Below are 16153 nucleotides of genomic sequence, written 5' to 3'. Positions count from 1 at the left end.
TGGTCATAATTTAAACCCTTCAGAGCAGGAAAGTTTCAGCAAAGCATTATTCAAGATAGTCAATTTCATAAAGTATTTGCTTTAATCGCTTAGAAGAGAATAATTAACGTGAATATTGTCAACAAGATATAATGAGAGTACTTCTATAATCCACCAATGACTAAATACCAAATTATACGTCATAATCGTTTAAAATACACAACATGAATAAGAAAAAACTGAACAATAAATTCCTGGTTTAAAATGGATTAAATTGAATTTGACTCTAAAGGGCACTTTGTACTAATTTCTCGTCCTCTCCGTATTCTCCGTCAACTGCTTTCTGTTGATGAAGCAGATACTGAAAAGATTTCAGATTAGATCTTTCTAATTTCAAAACCAGAATATTTTCTGAATATCAGATAACTATCACTTTACGTACCGATTACTGTGTGCGTGAGCTAGGCGCTTAACTAATCCTTTTTTACTATGCTGCTTTGTTTCGCAACGCGTCGCAGCGTAATAAATAGTTTAAGTTTGTAAGCTGTTGCGGCATTATCCTTGAGAAGGGGCAACTTTAATATTTTACAAGGACAGGGGTAGATGCATTTTTCTAACAACATACAGAATTTTTATCATATCAAATATGATGTGGGAAAAGAAGGAAAAACAAAAAAATGAAAGAAAGAAGGACGGAAAAAAGGTAAATTATGGACATAAAATCTCATTTTTGTTACCAATATTATGTGCCAAGGATTATTTTTTCTTCAAATTAATAAATTAATATTGAGTAATTTCTGAAATAAACTATTTAGGAATTTTTATTTCATCCTGTCTTTGTGAAATGTGAAATGATAGAGTTTAAATGATTTTTTTGTGTTATATCCTTTTTCCTTTTTTATTAGATTAATGATTCTAATGAACCAGCGTACAGCAAAAAGTAACATGCAGGATTATAGACAAATTAAAAATTATAATAAAATATAACTAGGTTTAGGGGAGCTGTTTTTACTCATCCTCATGCTTGCAGGGGAGTTTTGTTTTCAAGTTTTATTCTTGGGAAAATTGTATACAATTATCCCTATAAAATAAGCCAACCATCGAATCGAATTTATCAATAGTAGTCTTGTCAATTTTTCAATGGGTTTTATACTATTTTTCGTAATCTCATTATTTGCGAAAATAAATAAACTATAGCCATGATTGAATATGCGGGAACAGTTTTAAAGAGCTTCATATAATCATTTAATTAAAAGACTAAATGTCTGCCACATTCCATTATTAGAAATTGTAAAGAATATGACATTCAATGAATTCTTTCGATTTATATTGGCTTATTTAGGTTTTAACTGTACCTTAATTCAGTTATTGTTTTTATTTTAATGCTTCTCAATAGCACTTAGGGAAAAAAACAAAACAGGCAAAGGTTGTCTAACTAAATAAGTTAAAAATTTAGTTTTGGGTCTTATAGTCATTAATTTGAACCCTTATTAAGTTTTTCAGAGCTGAAAACTTTAGAATGGTGGATATCAGGATTAAGGCTTAATCCACTCTTTTTCTTAATCTCGGAATTAAATATTGCTTGTTTACCTCATGACTTTAATCTTCAGATTAATTATCCGACGGGATATCTGGATATTTCATTCTAAAGTTTTCAGCTCAGGATTAAGGATATCCCATTCTAAAGTTTTCAGCTCAGGTCAAACAAAAATGTTCACTTGCGGGCACGCCCCTTTCATTACCTATATGACCTAAATCTGCGATTTTTAACATTTGTACCCCTACGTATTTTTAGGTTTGGAATACGTAAAAATACGTATTTTCCATACATATGAGTATGACATACGTAAATTTTCGTAACCATGTTCTTGGTAAAAATACGTATTTTATACCCGTAAAAATACGTATAGGAATAAATTAAAAATGCTTATGTAAAAAATCCTAAAAAATCCAATGAATCAAGAATTTTTAGTTTTATCCTATACGCAGTTTTAGGTTTGAAAAAACCCTAATATTTCTTAATTTTTGGAATTTATAGGTTTTACCTATACGTAAAAATACGTATTTTTACGGTCTAAAACCAAGATGACTATAATTTTGCATGTACATTGTTTCTTCATGTATATAGAACTAATTCCACAAATTTCTTTAATCAGAAAGATATCAATTATTTTCAATCTAATCCAATATTCTTCTATAATACAAATTCACACCATCATCCTTCCTTCATCTGTATCCATATAAATCTACATTCATATATGCAATTTGTCTTTATCTTTAACAATTACGTATTTATTATCTATTACACTTCATACAATTACCATACCTATAACAAGATTGTTAAAATAGAACTTCTATTTATCAAAAAACGAGAATTTGCTTATATTGATTGTAATGAAAACATCAATTTACTCCAAAATGATAGGAATTTTTAAACATCGTATTTACCAAAATGTTTGCATTAAATATCTTAGATAACAATTCTCTTGAAAAATCATAAATATTTTTAAATTTTAACTTAAAAATGCATTTTTGTGTAGTTGAGGTTTCGTGAATATATTGACACTTAAAAATTTAGTTGGCATCAAACTTTTCAACTTTTCAAGAAAAATACGAAAAATGCGTAAAATTTGTAAAATAAAAACTTAAAACTTACTTGGTATGAAATTTACGAAAATATACGTATTTTTAGGTTTGCCTCAAACTTTTAAACTCTAAAAAGTCACAATTATATACTAGGTTTTGAGGGCGCTTCGCGCACTTCTTCTATTTCAACTTTTAATTGTGGCTTTATTTGTGAGCATCTTCTCTTTGTACAGTATAAAACAAAAACAAAAAAGTTTGCGGATTTTATAATATTTTTTCGCGCATTTTCAAAATTTTACAAAAATAAAAAAACTTTTAACCACAAATACTTAAAATTTTGATCATTCATAGACCTTCCCTGGGGTCACGTGAGGTCCCACACAAAATTTTGGCCCGATCGGTTCAGCCGTTTTGACAAGCTAAATTTGTATATAGAAAAATATAATATGTATGCTTAATTTAATAACCCGTCTTTCTACAATTGTCCCTGTTTCTATCTACTTAGATAACTATCTTGATCTGTTACTCACTCTACCACTGCCTGAGAAAGTAGGCAGGTATACAAGTATATCTATTAACCAGTCCTGCAGGTTCAGTTTACTCCAGGTATGGAGGAAGTACAGAGTGTCCGAGGGAAGGGTTGGGTTAAGTTTGATGAGGAAGATGGAGCTCAAACTTCACAATCAGATTCTACGGATAATAATCAAACCCCTGGATCCCTCGAGGTAGGTTTATATATTCTCCACCTAGGTTACAGAGTACAGAGATACCTGTGAAAGATCATAAACCAGGTCTGACTGCTTGTGTTTAGTATATATATTCATGATTCATTTCACATATTTCATCCCCACCCAGTTTGTAAATTCAGGTTGATTCATTATTTAACATATATAATATATTCAAACTTTAGTTTAATACTCAATTGCTTAAGTGGCAAGATATTCAAATCTGTAGCGACATATCTCCTAGGCAAAATGATCTGCTAGAGATTATATATATATATATTCAGTGATAATAATAATCTTTAAATCTAAGAAATAGGTTTTCTTTTTCTTATTTCTTAATTCTTGGATTTAACATAAATGTTGATTATATTAAAAATTTATTCTTAGTTCTAAGCCAGTATTCAAGGAACACTTTATAATCGTGAGTACAAACCTGTATCCATGAAACAAGGAACCTATATAGTCTTGTTTATAAACCTGTATCCATGATACAAGGAACCTATATAATCTTGGTTATAAACCTGTATCCATGATACAAGGAACCTATATAATCTTGGTTATAAACCTGTATTCATGATACAAGGAACCTATATAATCTTAGTTATAAACCTGTATCCAAAATAACAAGAACACATATAATCTTGGTTCTAAACCTGTATCCATAATAACAAGAACCAATATAATCTTGGTTCTAAACCTGTATCCATAATAACAAGAACCCACTTAATCTTGGTTCTAAACCTGTTTCCATCATATTGAGAACCAATATAACGATTTTGGTTGGTTAAATTCCTAATCTCCTGATATTAACATAGTTGATTGTTTTAAGGTTTTTTTGCAAACCTTGGGCTTTGTTTCTTAATATATATCCAATACGTTTAAGCCAACATTCTTTAAAATGATTGTATCAATTTCCTCTCTTTAATAAAACCTGAACTAGTAAACATATCTATTTCTAACCCTATTTCTTGAGCTTAGCTAATAAAACTAAACCTGAAAAAAATCTATTTATAAATATATATACATATACAATATATATCTTTGTTAAAAATTCATCAACCGTTGAAGCTATAGGGAGAAATTAATTTTCAAGTTTAGTAACAAAAACTTCATGTTTCCGAATAATACGAAACTTTTTATCCGGAGAATTTACCCAAAAAATCTATTTTCTGATTGGATGTTGTAATGTTAACTGAAAGCAAGCAGGAAAAATCTAAATAAATTGTTTTTAAATTATTAGGAAATAAGTTTTAAAATCATAGATATCCTGATTGACAAGAACTTTCTAAACCCGAGGCAAAGAGTATCAATTGTTTAGTTCCGTGTTAGATTTGCGTATTCAAGGTTCGGTTGAGAAGGGTAGTAACAGAAACTTTTAAATCACGACATAATTAAAAATTAAAATCATCCTTCAGAAGTTCAGCTCTATAATGTTTTGCAATTTATATTATTGCGATAGAAGTATGGAGTTAAACTCACCTTAAAGGGAATGTTCTTTAAATTGTAAAATTAAGAAGGTACTAATTATTGAACAGCGAATTCTAAATTATGCATATATTCAAGGTGTTAGCAGGTATACTTCTTGGAAATAACAATATTTGTGGTTTTTACAGAAGTAAGCATTTAAAAACTGTTTTGAAAATTTACCTTTCTTAGGTTACAGACTCCCACAGTGTAGATGTCGAATCATTGCGGAAAAAGTCAATTGAAAGTCCGACCAAACCTACTCTCTCCTCCCAACCTGCTCCCATATCAGCTCCATTAACCCAGGTTTGAGATCATGCTCCCTGAAAAACTTGAACTCAAAAGTAATTTGATCTTCAATATTTTTTCTCAGATATTGCAATTTAAAATTATTAACACCTATATATAATCATTGTTATCTCAATTCCTTTAATCTACAATTTTTCATAAAGTCGAATATATTAAGAACATTTTTATCCTACATATTTTATGTCACACTTTTCATAAAGGAACTGATTTCTTATCACAAACTCAGATAATCTAATCCTATATCTTTGCTGCCCAATATCGTAGTCCTTTGATATTTCAAACTATGAATTCTATTTTACATAATCTATGTTTGAAATATGAAAGGTAGACACCATCAGGTTGAAAATATATAATGATTAGAAAATTTGAGTTCGGAGCAAAACTCAGTTTCTTTGGGTCGTTTGCATGAACTTTTTATGTATATCAGCAATAGTTTTTTTAAATTAATCTTAATGTTAGATTTTGAATAAGAAACCCGCTTTATTTTAGGTAAACCTTGGAACTCATCCTGAGCAACAGAGACAGTTTGATTCTGGTGAAGTTCTGGTGACTCTGCTGCCGGTCAATGATAGATTACCCTGGATAACACCTGCCAGGTTCAGACCAGAGCTAGTTCCAGAGGAGTTAATGGCTCCCTCATTAACAGTAAGTAATAAGTTTTAAAAAATCTTTTGATTATAAATTAGATATGAAAAGAACATTATTTTTCTAGTTGACGGTAGAGGACTATGTAAACAACCTGGAGAAGTTAACAACAGACATTAGGTTCACATTGTACAACATCTTCTACAAGAGGATCCTCGTTATCTGGATAGTCTCAGCCTTCCTCATCCTACTCGGAATCCTATTCGGGAATAAACAGCCCGGCCTCGTTCTTTTCGGTCTTGGAATTGCTTGGCTCGTACTCAATGCCGCGGCAATATTTCTATGTATGTGGGTTAAACTCAAGGTATGGTTAAGAGCTTGGTGTTAACTCGCCGTAAGATTTTAATTCTTAGATATGCCTCACAATTATAATTCTGTTTAAGAACTGCAAACACAGGGTGTCCCACGAAACATGACAGTTGCTGAATAGTTTTGAATGTCTTCTTCCGTATGCTATATTAGAAGTTAAAGACTTTTTGCAGTTTATTTAGTTTAAAAAATCTTTTACTCAAATATATTTTACTTTGGAATCAATTTTACTATGATTTTTTAATATGACTGCAATAAAATATTTTTTATCATTCTCCTAGATATCAAACAACTTAACAAACTATGGAAGAAGACATTTTAAACTGTTCACAAACTGTCATGTTTCGTGAAACACACACCCTGTACATGACGTAACTGAACATAACCCGTTTAAAGATCTAACAAATTCTGAAACCCCTTTTAGCTCAGAAACCTTAAGGTGTGTTTCATCTTTTATAGGTTGGTTTCGTTTGTTAGTAGAATTTCATAAGTGTGGAGGGGGAGAAGTATTTTAAGTAAGATTGATTTTAAATGAAATTTGAATATTAATTTATTTAATATCTAAATCATTTGTGAATTGCGGTAAAATCTGTTATCTCTATGATTTAAAGTAAATGTAACAAATTAAAAGCATACTGTGCCAAATATATCAGTCTAATGGATCTAAAATTGTGCAAGTATATAAATTATATCTGAAAAACTATATTAACCTAAATTGTTGTCCTCCAATGTCAAAGACATAATTCTGACTTACATTGGATGAACAAATTGAGCCAGTTTCAAAAAGACCAAAAAAATAGTCTTGTCCGAAAATGACTGCGATGATTTTGGATGAAAGTTGTCACTGAACTTTTTTCTTACTTTTTCACATCTGCATCCCTTCTTTTTTCAAAACTATTTATTACTTAGCGCCAGTGGTTTTCTTAGGTTTTGATAACACCCTTCCAGACCAGTTTCATTCATAATTTTATAATAATGAACTTATCCAATTTTCGCGGATTTCTGATGATTTCTTTGCGGATTTTTTGACTTTACTTTGGTACATTTCCTAAAAACCATTTTGTAATGAAGATGGTGAGAACGGATGTTTTGAGGACAGGGATATTTCAAGGAAAGAATGGGTAATTTGAGGGGTGGAATGAAGGAGTGATTAGGTGTTTTCAGGAAAGGGAATAAAAGAGAAAATGGTTGTATTTAGGAAGGATATGTAGGAGGGAATGAGCGTTTTGAGGGGGGGGGGGTGGAAATGAGAGAGAGAATGGTTTTTACCTCAGTCAGATCAAGTTTGGAACATAATTGACATTTATCTGGGAAGGAATTGAGTCTTTCACACAAACTGAAATTTTCTAATCTCTATATCTTTGCAACCCAATGTCTTAGACCTTAGATATTTCAAGCTATGGAATATGAATTATGTTGGAATAAATAATCTAAGTTTAAAATATAAAGTTCTTAATTATCAGGTTGCAAAAAGATATATTTATAAGAAAATTTTATTGTTTGTCTGATTGTTTTTTGTATGTCCGATCATAACTCATGAACCCCTTAACCGATTTGCCTCAAATTTTGATTGGAGATCTCGGTAGAACCACGGGATTGTTCTTAGCTTGATTTTGAGGTTCTTAGTTGAGTGAGTCCACTAATGGAGGGGAAAAAAGCTAAAATCGTAATTTACGACCAAGCACGGTGGGATAAACGATGAGTACTCTGTGTACAATGCTTTGTTCTGAAGGTAGTACTAAATAATGTTGTTGTATAGTTGAATAAGTCCCTGGAGAAGTGTATGGCGAGGGTGAACGGAGGACTAATCAAGCATAAACTACTCCTGGGTCTAGATGATCGGGGTAAACTCTCCTGTCACAAGGTTATCATCTTTTCCATTCATTTTACAGTGGGAATCATAAAATTGTGGAATATGGAAGACGATTGTGATTTTAAATAGTTAAATGTTGAGACTCAATTCACTTTTAAGATAATAAAACTTGTGGTAGCATTAAAACATCAAAAACATATAAGATTGCTTAAATATCGTCTTCATATTTCCAAAGTTTTCTGGGTCCCACTGTATCCAACAATTATTCAGGTTCACGTTCGGTAAACTCCGTCATTTAGATTCAGGTCATGTCACGTCATACATATATATTGTATATATGATTAAGTAATTAAGTATTAAGCCCTAATCTTAATAACATCTAATTTATTGATTTATGATTGGGGTAGGGGTGTAAAAAAAAATTTTCAGCGTAAGTTTTTATTTTTGATTTTCCAGACCTTATTTTCCTTAGGGTTAATTAAAGACCTGGACTAAGGATTTTAATTCTATATTAAGTATGAGAAATTTTAGAATGAATTCATGTAAAAAAGTTGTCAAATAGAAAATTGTGACAGAAATAAAATAGTTTTCAAGAGGGAAAAATCTTTATCTTTTTAATGTATACAAAATTTAATATTAAACTAAATATTGCGATTTTTAGATAATTTTTTACTTATGCAACAAAGAGCGTATGTCAAATTAACTAAAATGATTACCCAACTCATACTCCAATTTCCTAATCCTCGTATCTTTGCAACTTGATGTCTGCTAGAAAAAATAGTTTAAGATATCAATGGTTTAAACAATGAAATTTCAAAGATTGACATAATAAAATTAGAGTTTAAAGTAATCCCAGAATCTTTTCAATCCCGAAAAATAATAAGATTAACAAAGGAATTAAGTCTTTGCNAAAGGAAGTATAGTACAAAGTAGGAAAGTAGGAAAGGAAGTAAAGTACAAAGAAGAAAAGTAGGAAAGGAAGTATAGTACAAAGTAGGAAAGTAGGAAAGGAAGTAAAGTACAAAGAAGAAAAGTAGGAAAGGAAGTATAGTACAAAGTAGGAAAGTAGGAAAGGAAGTAAAGTACAAAGAAGAAAAGTAGGAAAGGAAGTATAGTACAAAGTAGGAAAGTAGGAAAGGAAGTAAAGTACAAAGAAGGAATGTAAGAATGGAAGTGAAGTATTAAGAAGGAATAACAGAATAAATTTATAGTTTTAAATATCCAAGGTCTACGACTTTGTATTGCAAAGAAATAGGGATTAGAAAATCATAGTTGAATATAAGAAGAATAATGACCCATTTCGACAAAAAACTTTAGTCTGACATTTTTATTAACTTTTTCCAGGTAAACCTGTGTTTCATGTACTTGGATGCATCCCCTTGTATCACATACCTGGAGAAGTTATTGGATAACAAACCCGACGACAGGGCAGAGAACGGAGTCGTTTTTGATAGAGAAGCTTATCTTCGAGATGTAGAGGGGTTCGATGATACAGAGGTTAGTATCATTAATATCCTTTCTTCATTTAAGTACAAAATTGGATACAGTTTTTAATTCCTAAAATCAAGCATTTTTTATACACGGATTGATTTTAATCTGGAATTAATTCTATATATACATCTACTCCAAAAGCCATCCTAGAGACTTCAAATCTAAATTGTGTCAGTGAACTCAAATTGATCTCAAATTCTAGACCGTATTCGATGTTTATATTCGGCCCTATTCTTGAATTTATCTTTATACTGAAATCCTAAAATCTAACTATCCTAGAATTCAGCCGTATCCTCCCATTTTAGACCATCTCTATCCTTATGTTCTTATTCTAGAACCCATCTTTTTACTTTAATCCTAAAATCTTTTACTGAACTTCTATCCCATTCATCTTTGACCTTCAATTCTAGACCATATCTATACTTAGATTCTTATCCTAGAATCCATAAAATCTATTACTCAACTTTAATCCTAGAATTTAGCCGTATCCTCCCATTCTAGACCATATCCATCCTTACATTCTTATCCTAGAATCCATAAAATCTATTACTCAACTTCTATCCTAGAATTTAGCCGTATCCTCCCATTCTAGACCGTATCCATACTTACATTCTTATCTTAGAAACCTTTCTTACATTCCTGGTACTTCTATCCTAGAATCCATCATTTATTTATCGCTGCAAAAGGGCCTCTCATTAAAAAACAACCAGTAATAGTTAGAGAGGTCCTGGCTAAATCAAAATGTAAATATTGAGTTCCTGTAGTTGTTATTTATTAAAATATTTAGTCAAATATATATATCTAACTATCTATCTATTTACTTCTATCCTAGAATCAAATTATCCTAATCCTGGTACTTCCACACTTAAAACCATATCCTGGAGTTTATCCTTTTAATTCTATGCTGGAGTTTATCCTTATAATCCTATCCTGGTATTTATTCTTAAAATCCTATCCTGGAGTTTATTCTTATAATCCTATCCTGGAGTTTATCCTTAAAATCCTATCCTGGAGTTTATCCTTATAATCCTATCCTGGAGTTTATTCTTATAATCATATCCTGGAGTTTATCCTTTTAATCCTTTGCTGGAGTTTATCCCTATAATCTATCATGGCGTTTATCTTTATAATCCTATACTGGAGTTTATCCCTATAATCTATCATGGCGTTTATCTTTATAATCCTATACTGGAGTTTATCCTTATAATCTATCATGGAGTTTATCTTTATAATCCTATACTGGAGTTTATCTTTATAATCCTATACTGGAGTTTATCTTTATAATCCTATCCTGGAGTTTATCTTTTAAATCTTATTCTTGAGTTTATCCTTATAATTCTATCTTAGAGTTTATCCTTATAATTCTTTTCTGTAGTTTTTTTTTATCCTATCCTAGACTTAATCTTCTCAGTCTTATCCTATAGATTTGTTTTATCATATACCTATAAGATTATATATGTTAGTGAATTTATACATACATCTTAGATACTAGAGTCCTAAAATCCTAGATTTTTGCAGATTGTTGTATCTGGACGGAACTCTGTTAGGGTCGGAGGAAAGACGGAGAGAGCGGAGAAACTCTTCCTTCATTACAGCCAAAGGTTTGATCCCTTTTTTAAATTTAGTTTTTTTCTAGATTTTTAAAAGCTTTTTTATTTGATTTATTGATTTATTGATTTACATTTGCCATAAATACATCTGCCATAATTACTCTTGCCATAATACTTTTGCCATATGTAACACTTGCCATAAGTTACAATTGCCATAAGTTACACTTGCCATAAATTACACTTGCCATAAGTTACACTTGCCATAAGTTACACTTGCCATAAGTTACACTTGCCATAAGTTACAAATGCCATAAGTTACAAATGCCATAATTACAATTAATCATAGCCATAATTACCATCCATACATTTTATTGTTGAACAACTACAATTAAAACTTTTGTGACTAAAATTAACAAATCTAAATGAGGGACAGCTCATGAGCAGTAAGGTTAAGTTACTGCTCTATTGGAAAAGTATTGAATTGGCATTGATTCATCAACAAGGTCTTTCTACCAGTAGCATAGTGTTCAAATATCCCCCTTTGAAGCATAGTTACAAAACTAAAGTTGGGGACTTTCATGAGAAAATTTAGCGCATTTATAGAAAAAAATAGATAGATTTATAGCCTTGTAAAAGCTCGGAAATTATGGCAAAAGTAATTCTGACAAGTGTTCTTATAGCAAGTGTTACTAATGGTAAAAGTATTATGGCAAACGAAACTGAGCTATCTCTGTATCTTTGCAAACCAATTTATAAACTTTGGTTATTTCAAACTATGAGTTCCGTTGGATCAAATAATTTAAATTTAAATAAAAGGTTTACATCTTCAGGTTTCGAAGATATGGGGATTCACAAATTTGAGTTTGTGGCATAGACGCAATGCCTTTTTGTGAATTTTTTACGATTCTATTCTATTACACTATTTTTAAAAATCCTTTACCTCTAATCTAAACTACTAGGCCTACAGGATGCTTCATCTTCTATTTTTTATTTATTTTTAATGTTGCTTTATCTGGATACATTTTCTCTTTGTATACCAAAAAATTCGTGGATTTAACAATATTTTTTGTGGATTTTTTAAATTTTATGAAAGTCGAAATTTTTTTATGGCAAATTTTCAAATTTTCATCTTCCATAAACCTTCTCTAAGGTCCCAAAAAAATATTTAAATATATGATTCACTCACTATATTCCAACCTACTAGGTGGGCAAAAGAGTATCTGCGGAGAAGGTTGGATTGGATGGTTGAAGATCTGTATGGTAGACAAGATTACTCAAGTAATAATAACCCTAGGCATATCAGAACTGCACTCTGTCCGTGTCAGGTTAGATTTACATTTTGGTGTCAGACATAACTTGGTTTGGTTTATTAAAACGTTTCAGAACTGTAAAAGTTTGCTTTTATTAAAATCATCTAAACTTTTTGTCCCAAGAGAAAAAAACGCAAACTTTTACTAATCCAGTTCTGAAATGTTGGAAAACATTACTTTTTAGTATGATTGGTGCCCTTTACAAATCCAAAAAACCCTAAAACCCTAAACGAACCAAAAATATAGTTTTTTGGTTTTTTTGGCAAATATTTTCTCATTAAAAAATAAAATTTAGCATCGAAAAAGAAAAGTTTGTGTTTTTATGTAATACAATAATATATGTCTATCATATTCAAGAATAATACATTTTTATGGGTATTAATAATATATTTGATATATTTTCAGTTTATTGAAGAACATCTGAAGAACAAGAGACATAGAGATTCCATGAATCCCTGCCATTGGAAGGGGAATCCGTGCCAGTGGTGTGATTAAATATAAAAAAGTGTCAAAAATATTTCAATTTGTTAAAAAATTGAAAAGACAGACTGTGAGTGAAGTGACCTGAGATTGAATAAAAATCATCTGCTCGTCAAAATTCGATGAATATTTTTTTTAAATAATACAAAAATTAAAAAATTGAAGCAAAAACTTATCAAAATCACAATTTTACCATAAATACGTTAGAGTTTATTTTTACATTATTAAATAAACGTTTTGCTTTATACTGTGCAAGAGAAATACTTACATCGATGCCAACTTATTGACTATTGTCTTTTTTTAAAATTTAATATTAAATTTTTTAAAAAAATTTTAAATTCCAGTTTTCTATAAATTAAAGCGTTACAAAAAAAATGTTACAGTATTCTTGTATCTGGTATCTGGTATGCTAAAATCAGTTTGTGGTATTTTAGTATTTTTGGCTAATTTCTGACATTTTGGGAGGTCCCGATACAGTGAAACTGTTTCTGGAGTTTTAAATTCCGCTAATATTTCACTTCTTAGAGTTCCAATTTTTTTCTATTTTTAATTTGTCCATAGTTTCTAGTTTTGGCCAATAATTCAGGCGTTCTTGAATTTCCTAGTTTTGCCAATTTATCAAGTGTTGTTGAATGCTGAAGACAGAATTGAATGAAATTAAGCAAGGTAGCTGAACTTCATACTGCCATGGAGTTTACATCTATAGGATATGGACAAATTCTGAATCACCAATTCAAAATGCGTGCTTTATTTTTCTCTACACCTAACTCAAATTCAATTATTACTTTTATCTGAAATATTATTTATCAGAAACAATGTAACAATTCCTTTTTTTTAAATTTTTTAATTAATTCTTTATCAAATCCTGTTTAATTATAATAGTTGCGAATCAAAACTCTTTATTATCTACTTAAATGAATTATTAATTATCAAATCGTTTAATTAATCCAGTTCTACTGGTTTGTTGACATCTACAATAAACCTTTGATATTGTGATAAAACAATATTAATATGTCCCCTTGTCATAAATATTGTTAAATAAACTACTAAATTTGATTTCCACATTTTTGGGAGTGTGATGTGGTCGTTGCTTAATCATATACAGTGTGTCCCAGGAAACATGACAGTAGCAAGACGACTTAATGTCGTATTTTTTATATAATTTGCTGCATTTATTTGTCAACCTTCTTTTAGAAGTAAACTTCCAGAGAATCTCAAAATTCCCCTAGTCCTGGCATTTCCAAAATGTGGTCTGCCTTTTTTGTGCTTTCAATATTTCAGGAGAATGCCGAGATGTGAAGAATTTCGTTCAGATTTCGACAATAATAGTCTTAATTAACAAAATTGAAATCTGAACAAAATTCTTAATATCTCCGGTAATATTGAAAGCACAAAAAAGGCATAACACTTTTTGGAAATGCCAGGGCTATGATTTACGACTAAATGTCACAAATAAATTCAAATATCAAAGACGACTTTCAAGTCGTCTTGCTACTGTCATGTTTTAAGGCTATTTTTGATAATCGTTCTTGTCATATTATTTTTAATAAGAGATTAGAAAATTTGAGTTTGCATGTGGCAAACACACGATTCCTTTGTAACTGATTTATGACGAATCATGAATCCTTAAATATTTTCGGATATCTATCATTCTTAGTGAGATCTTATTATTAGATAAAAAATAAAGAATATGGCAATCATTTCACAATTTTCTGGTTACTACTATCTATACAAAAAAGCATCGGCATATTATCTTATGTTTGGATGAACCAGCTGTCCTTATTTCTGGAAAACCATGAAGCCAGGATAACCATAGATTCATTGTCATGCTCACGAAGACGACATTTACTGCACAATACAAAGAACCAAGTATCCGAGAGACCCATGCATTCAGTAGAATAATGGATTCAGGAAAACCACGGATCCAGGAGAACCATGGATCAAAGATAACTATGGATCCAAGATAGCCATGGATCCAGGAGAACCGTGGATCCAAGATAGCCATAGATCCAGAGAACCATGGATCCAAGATAACCATGGATTCAAAAGAACCATGAACAAAGATAGCCCTGGATTCAGGAGAACCATAGATCCAGAATACCATGAATCTGGGAGAACCATAGATCCAGGAGAACGCTGTGTCCCTGACAACCATGCATCAAGTAGAACTAAAAGTCTATTTAAAATTCAGTGATGGTGATGGACCTAACCTTTGTAGAGTAAAAAAGTAGATGTTAGTTCCACTTCATGCTCAAGAAGACAACATTTCTAGCTGTACCAATATAAAGGAAAACTATGTTTCCAGGAGAACCATGCATTTAGTATAACCGTGCATTCACTAGAACCATGCATCCAGTAAAACCATGCTCCAATGAGAATCATAAATTACAAGAGAACCATGTATCCAATGAGAATCATAAATTACAAGAGAACCATGTATCCAGTAGAACCGTAAATCCTGGAGAACCATGTATCCAGTAGAACCGTAAATCCTGGAGAACCATGTATCCAGTAGAACCGTAAATCCTGGAGAACCATGTATCCAGTAGAACCGTAAATTCTGGAGAACTATGCATCCTGGAGAACCATGCATCCAGTAGAACCGTAAATCCTGGAGAACTATGCATCCTGGAGAACAATGCATCCAGTAGAACCGTAAATCCTGGAGAACCATGTATACAGAAAATCCAGGCATAAAGTAGAACCAACAAGGATGATTTAATCTTTGAGAACCATTCTCAAAGCCAAGAAGAACCAAAAATCCACTGGAACCAAGTATCCAGAAGAACCATGCCTCCTGTAGAACCATGCATCCAGTAGAACCATGCTCAAGAAAGAACCATATATCCAAGAGAGGAAACAAATAATTGATGGGAAAAACTGCTAAAAATATCTTATCATCTAATTATCTATTGTGTTTGACACGTGTTCAAAGTAAATAGAAGATGACTTGAACAATATCTAAATTCTGTAAATGATTCGTTCAGTAAACTCCTAAACCTTGAGAATGGATTATGATGAGATTGGAAAAATGTTGTAAAATCAAACCATCATCCTGTTAAATGCATCCTTCCGGATAGGACTGAACCTAAGTTTAAGAATCACAGACTCTCTTAAAGTACATCACACATCTCTATTTGTTGGTTTAGACAGTGGGACCTATACAACTATGGAATAAAGAAAAACTCAATTTATGACTTTGAAGAGTCTAAAGAACATTAAACACATGAATTATGCAGTATACAAAAACATATATCCCTTAATAAGATGATCATAAATACACTCTTTGATCATAAATACATCAAATTCGTAAAAGACGCTTATATGTCGTCATCCTTTAGCTGTCTTACTGTATGTATTTGTTTGTTATTACACAAAACAGAGATTAGTTAAACGAAAATAGATGATCAAGTACAATAGATGGCAACGGAGAATTTGCACACTCTGTACAGCTGTCATCTAACGTCACAAGTGTCAACAGTTGTATGTTTC

At 31.2% G+C, this 16153-nt stretch overlaps 1 protein-coding gene and 1 long non-coding RNA gene across 2 annotated transcripts; one reads left to right on the top strand and one right to left on the bottom strand.

The window, feature by feature from the left end:
- Positions 1-236: 236 nt before the first annotated feature.
- LOC111709758 (uncharacterized) lies at positions 237-533 on the bottom strand. The gene is made up of 2 exons (XR_002766935.1): positions 422-533; positions 237-340 (listed from the first exon to the last, which is right to left on the bottom strand). It is a non-coding gene; the product is annotated as an uncharacterized LOC111709758 (long non-coding RNA).
- Positions 534-3158: 2625 nt separating this feature from the next.
- On the top strand, positions 3159-13023 carry LOC111709756 (transmembrane protein 268). The gene is made up of 9 exons (XM_023483653.1): positions 3159-3290; positions 4947-5060; positions 5553-5708; positions 5776-6012; positions 7777-7881; positions 9175-9327; positions 10840-10922; positions 12076-12196; positions 12587-13023. The coding sequence occupies exons 1-9, from the start codon at positions 3174-3176 to the stop codon at positions 12674-12676; spliced, it is 1176 nt and encodes a 391-aa protein (XP_023339421.1). The 5' UTR covers positions 3159-3173; the 3' UTR covers positions 12677-13023.
- The last annotated feature ends 3130 nt before the right edge of the window (positions 13024-16153 follow it).

This window comes from Eurytemora carolleeae, unplaced genomic scaffold (assembly GCF_000591075.1).
Source record: "Eurytemora carolleeae unplaced genomic scaffold, Eaff_2.0 scaffold995, whole genome shotgun sequence".
Lineage (NCBI taxonomy): Eukaryota > Metazoa > Arthropoda > Copepoda > Calanoida > Temoridae > Eurytemora > Eurytemora carolleeae.
Note: the sequence above shows the minus strand (reverse complement) of the source record. Positions and strands in the feature narration are given on the sequence as shown.

Bases quoted from the DNA above. Each gene is read 5' to 3' on its own strand.
- LOC111709756 (XM_023483653.1), top strand. From the start codon at position 3,174: ATGGAGGAAGTACAGAGTGTCCGAGGGAAGGGTTGGGTTAAGTTTGAT. The intron at 6,013-7,776 runs GTATGGTTAAGA...GTTGTTGTATAG, and splicing joins GTATGTGGGTTAAACTCAAG to TTGAATAAGTCCCTGGAGAA. The intron at 9,328-10,839 runs GTTAGTATCATT...AGATTTTTGCAG, and splicing joins AGGGGTTCGATGATACAGAG to ATTGTTGTATCTGGACGGAA.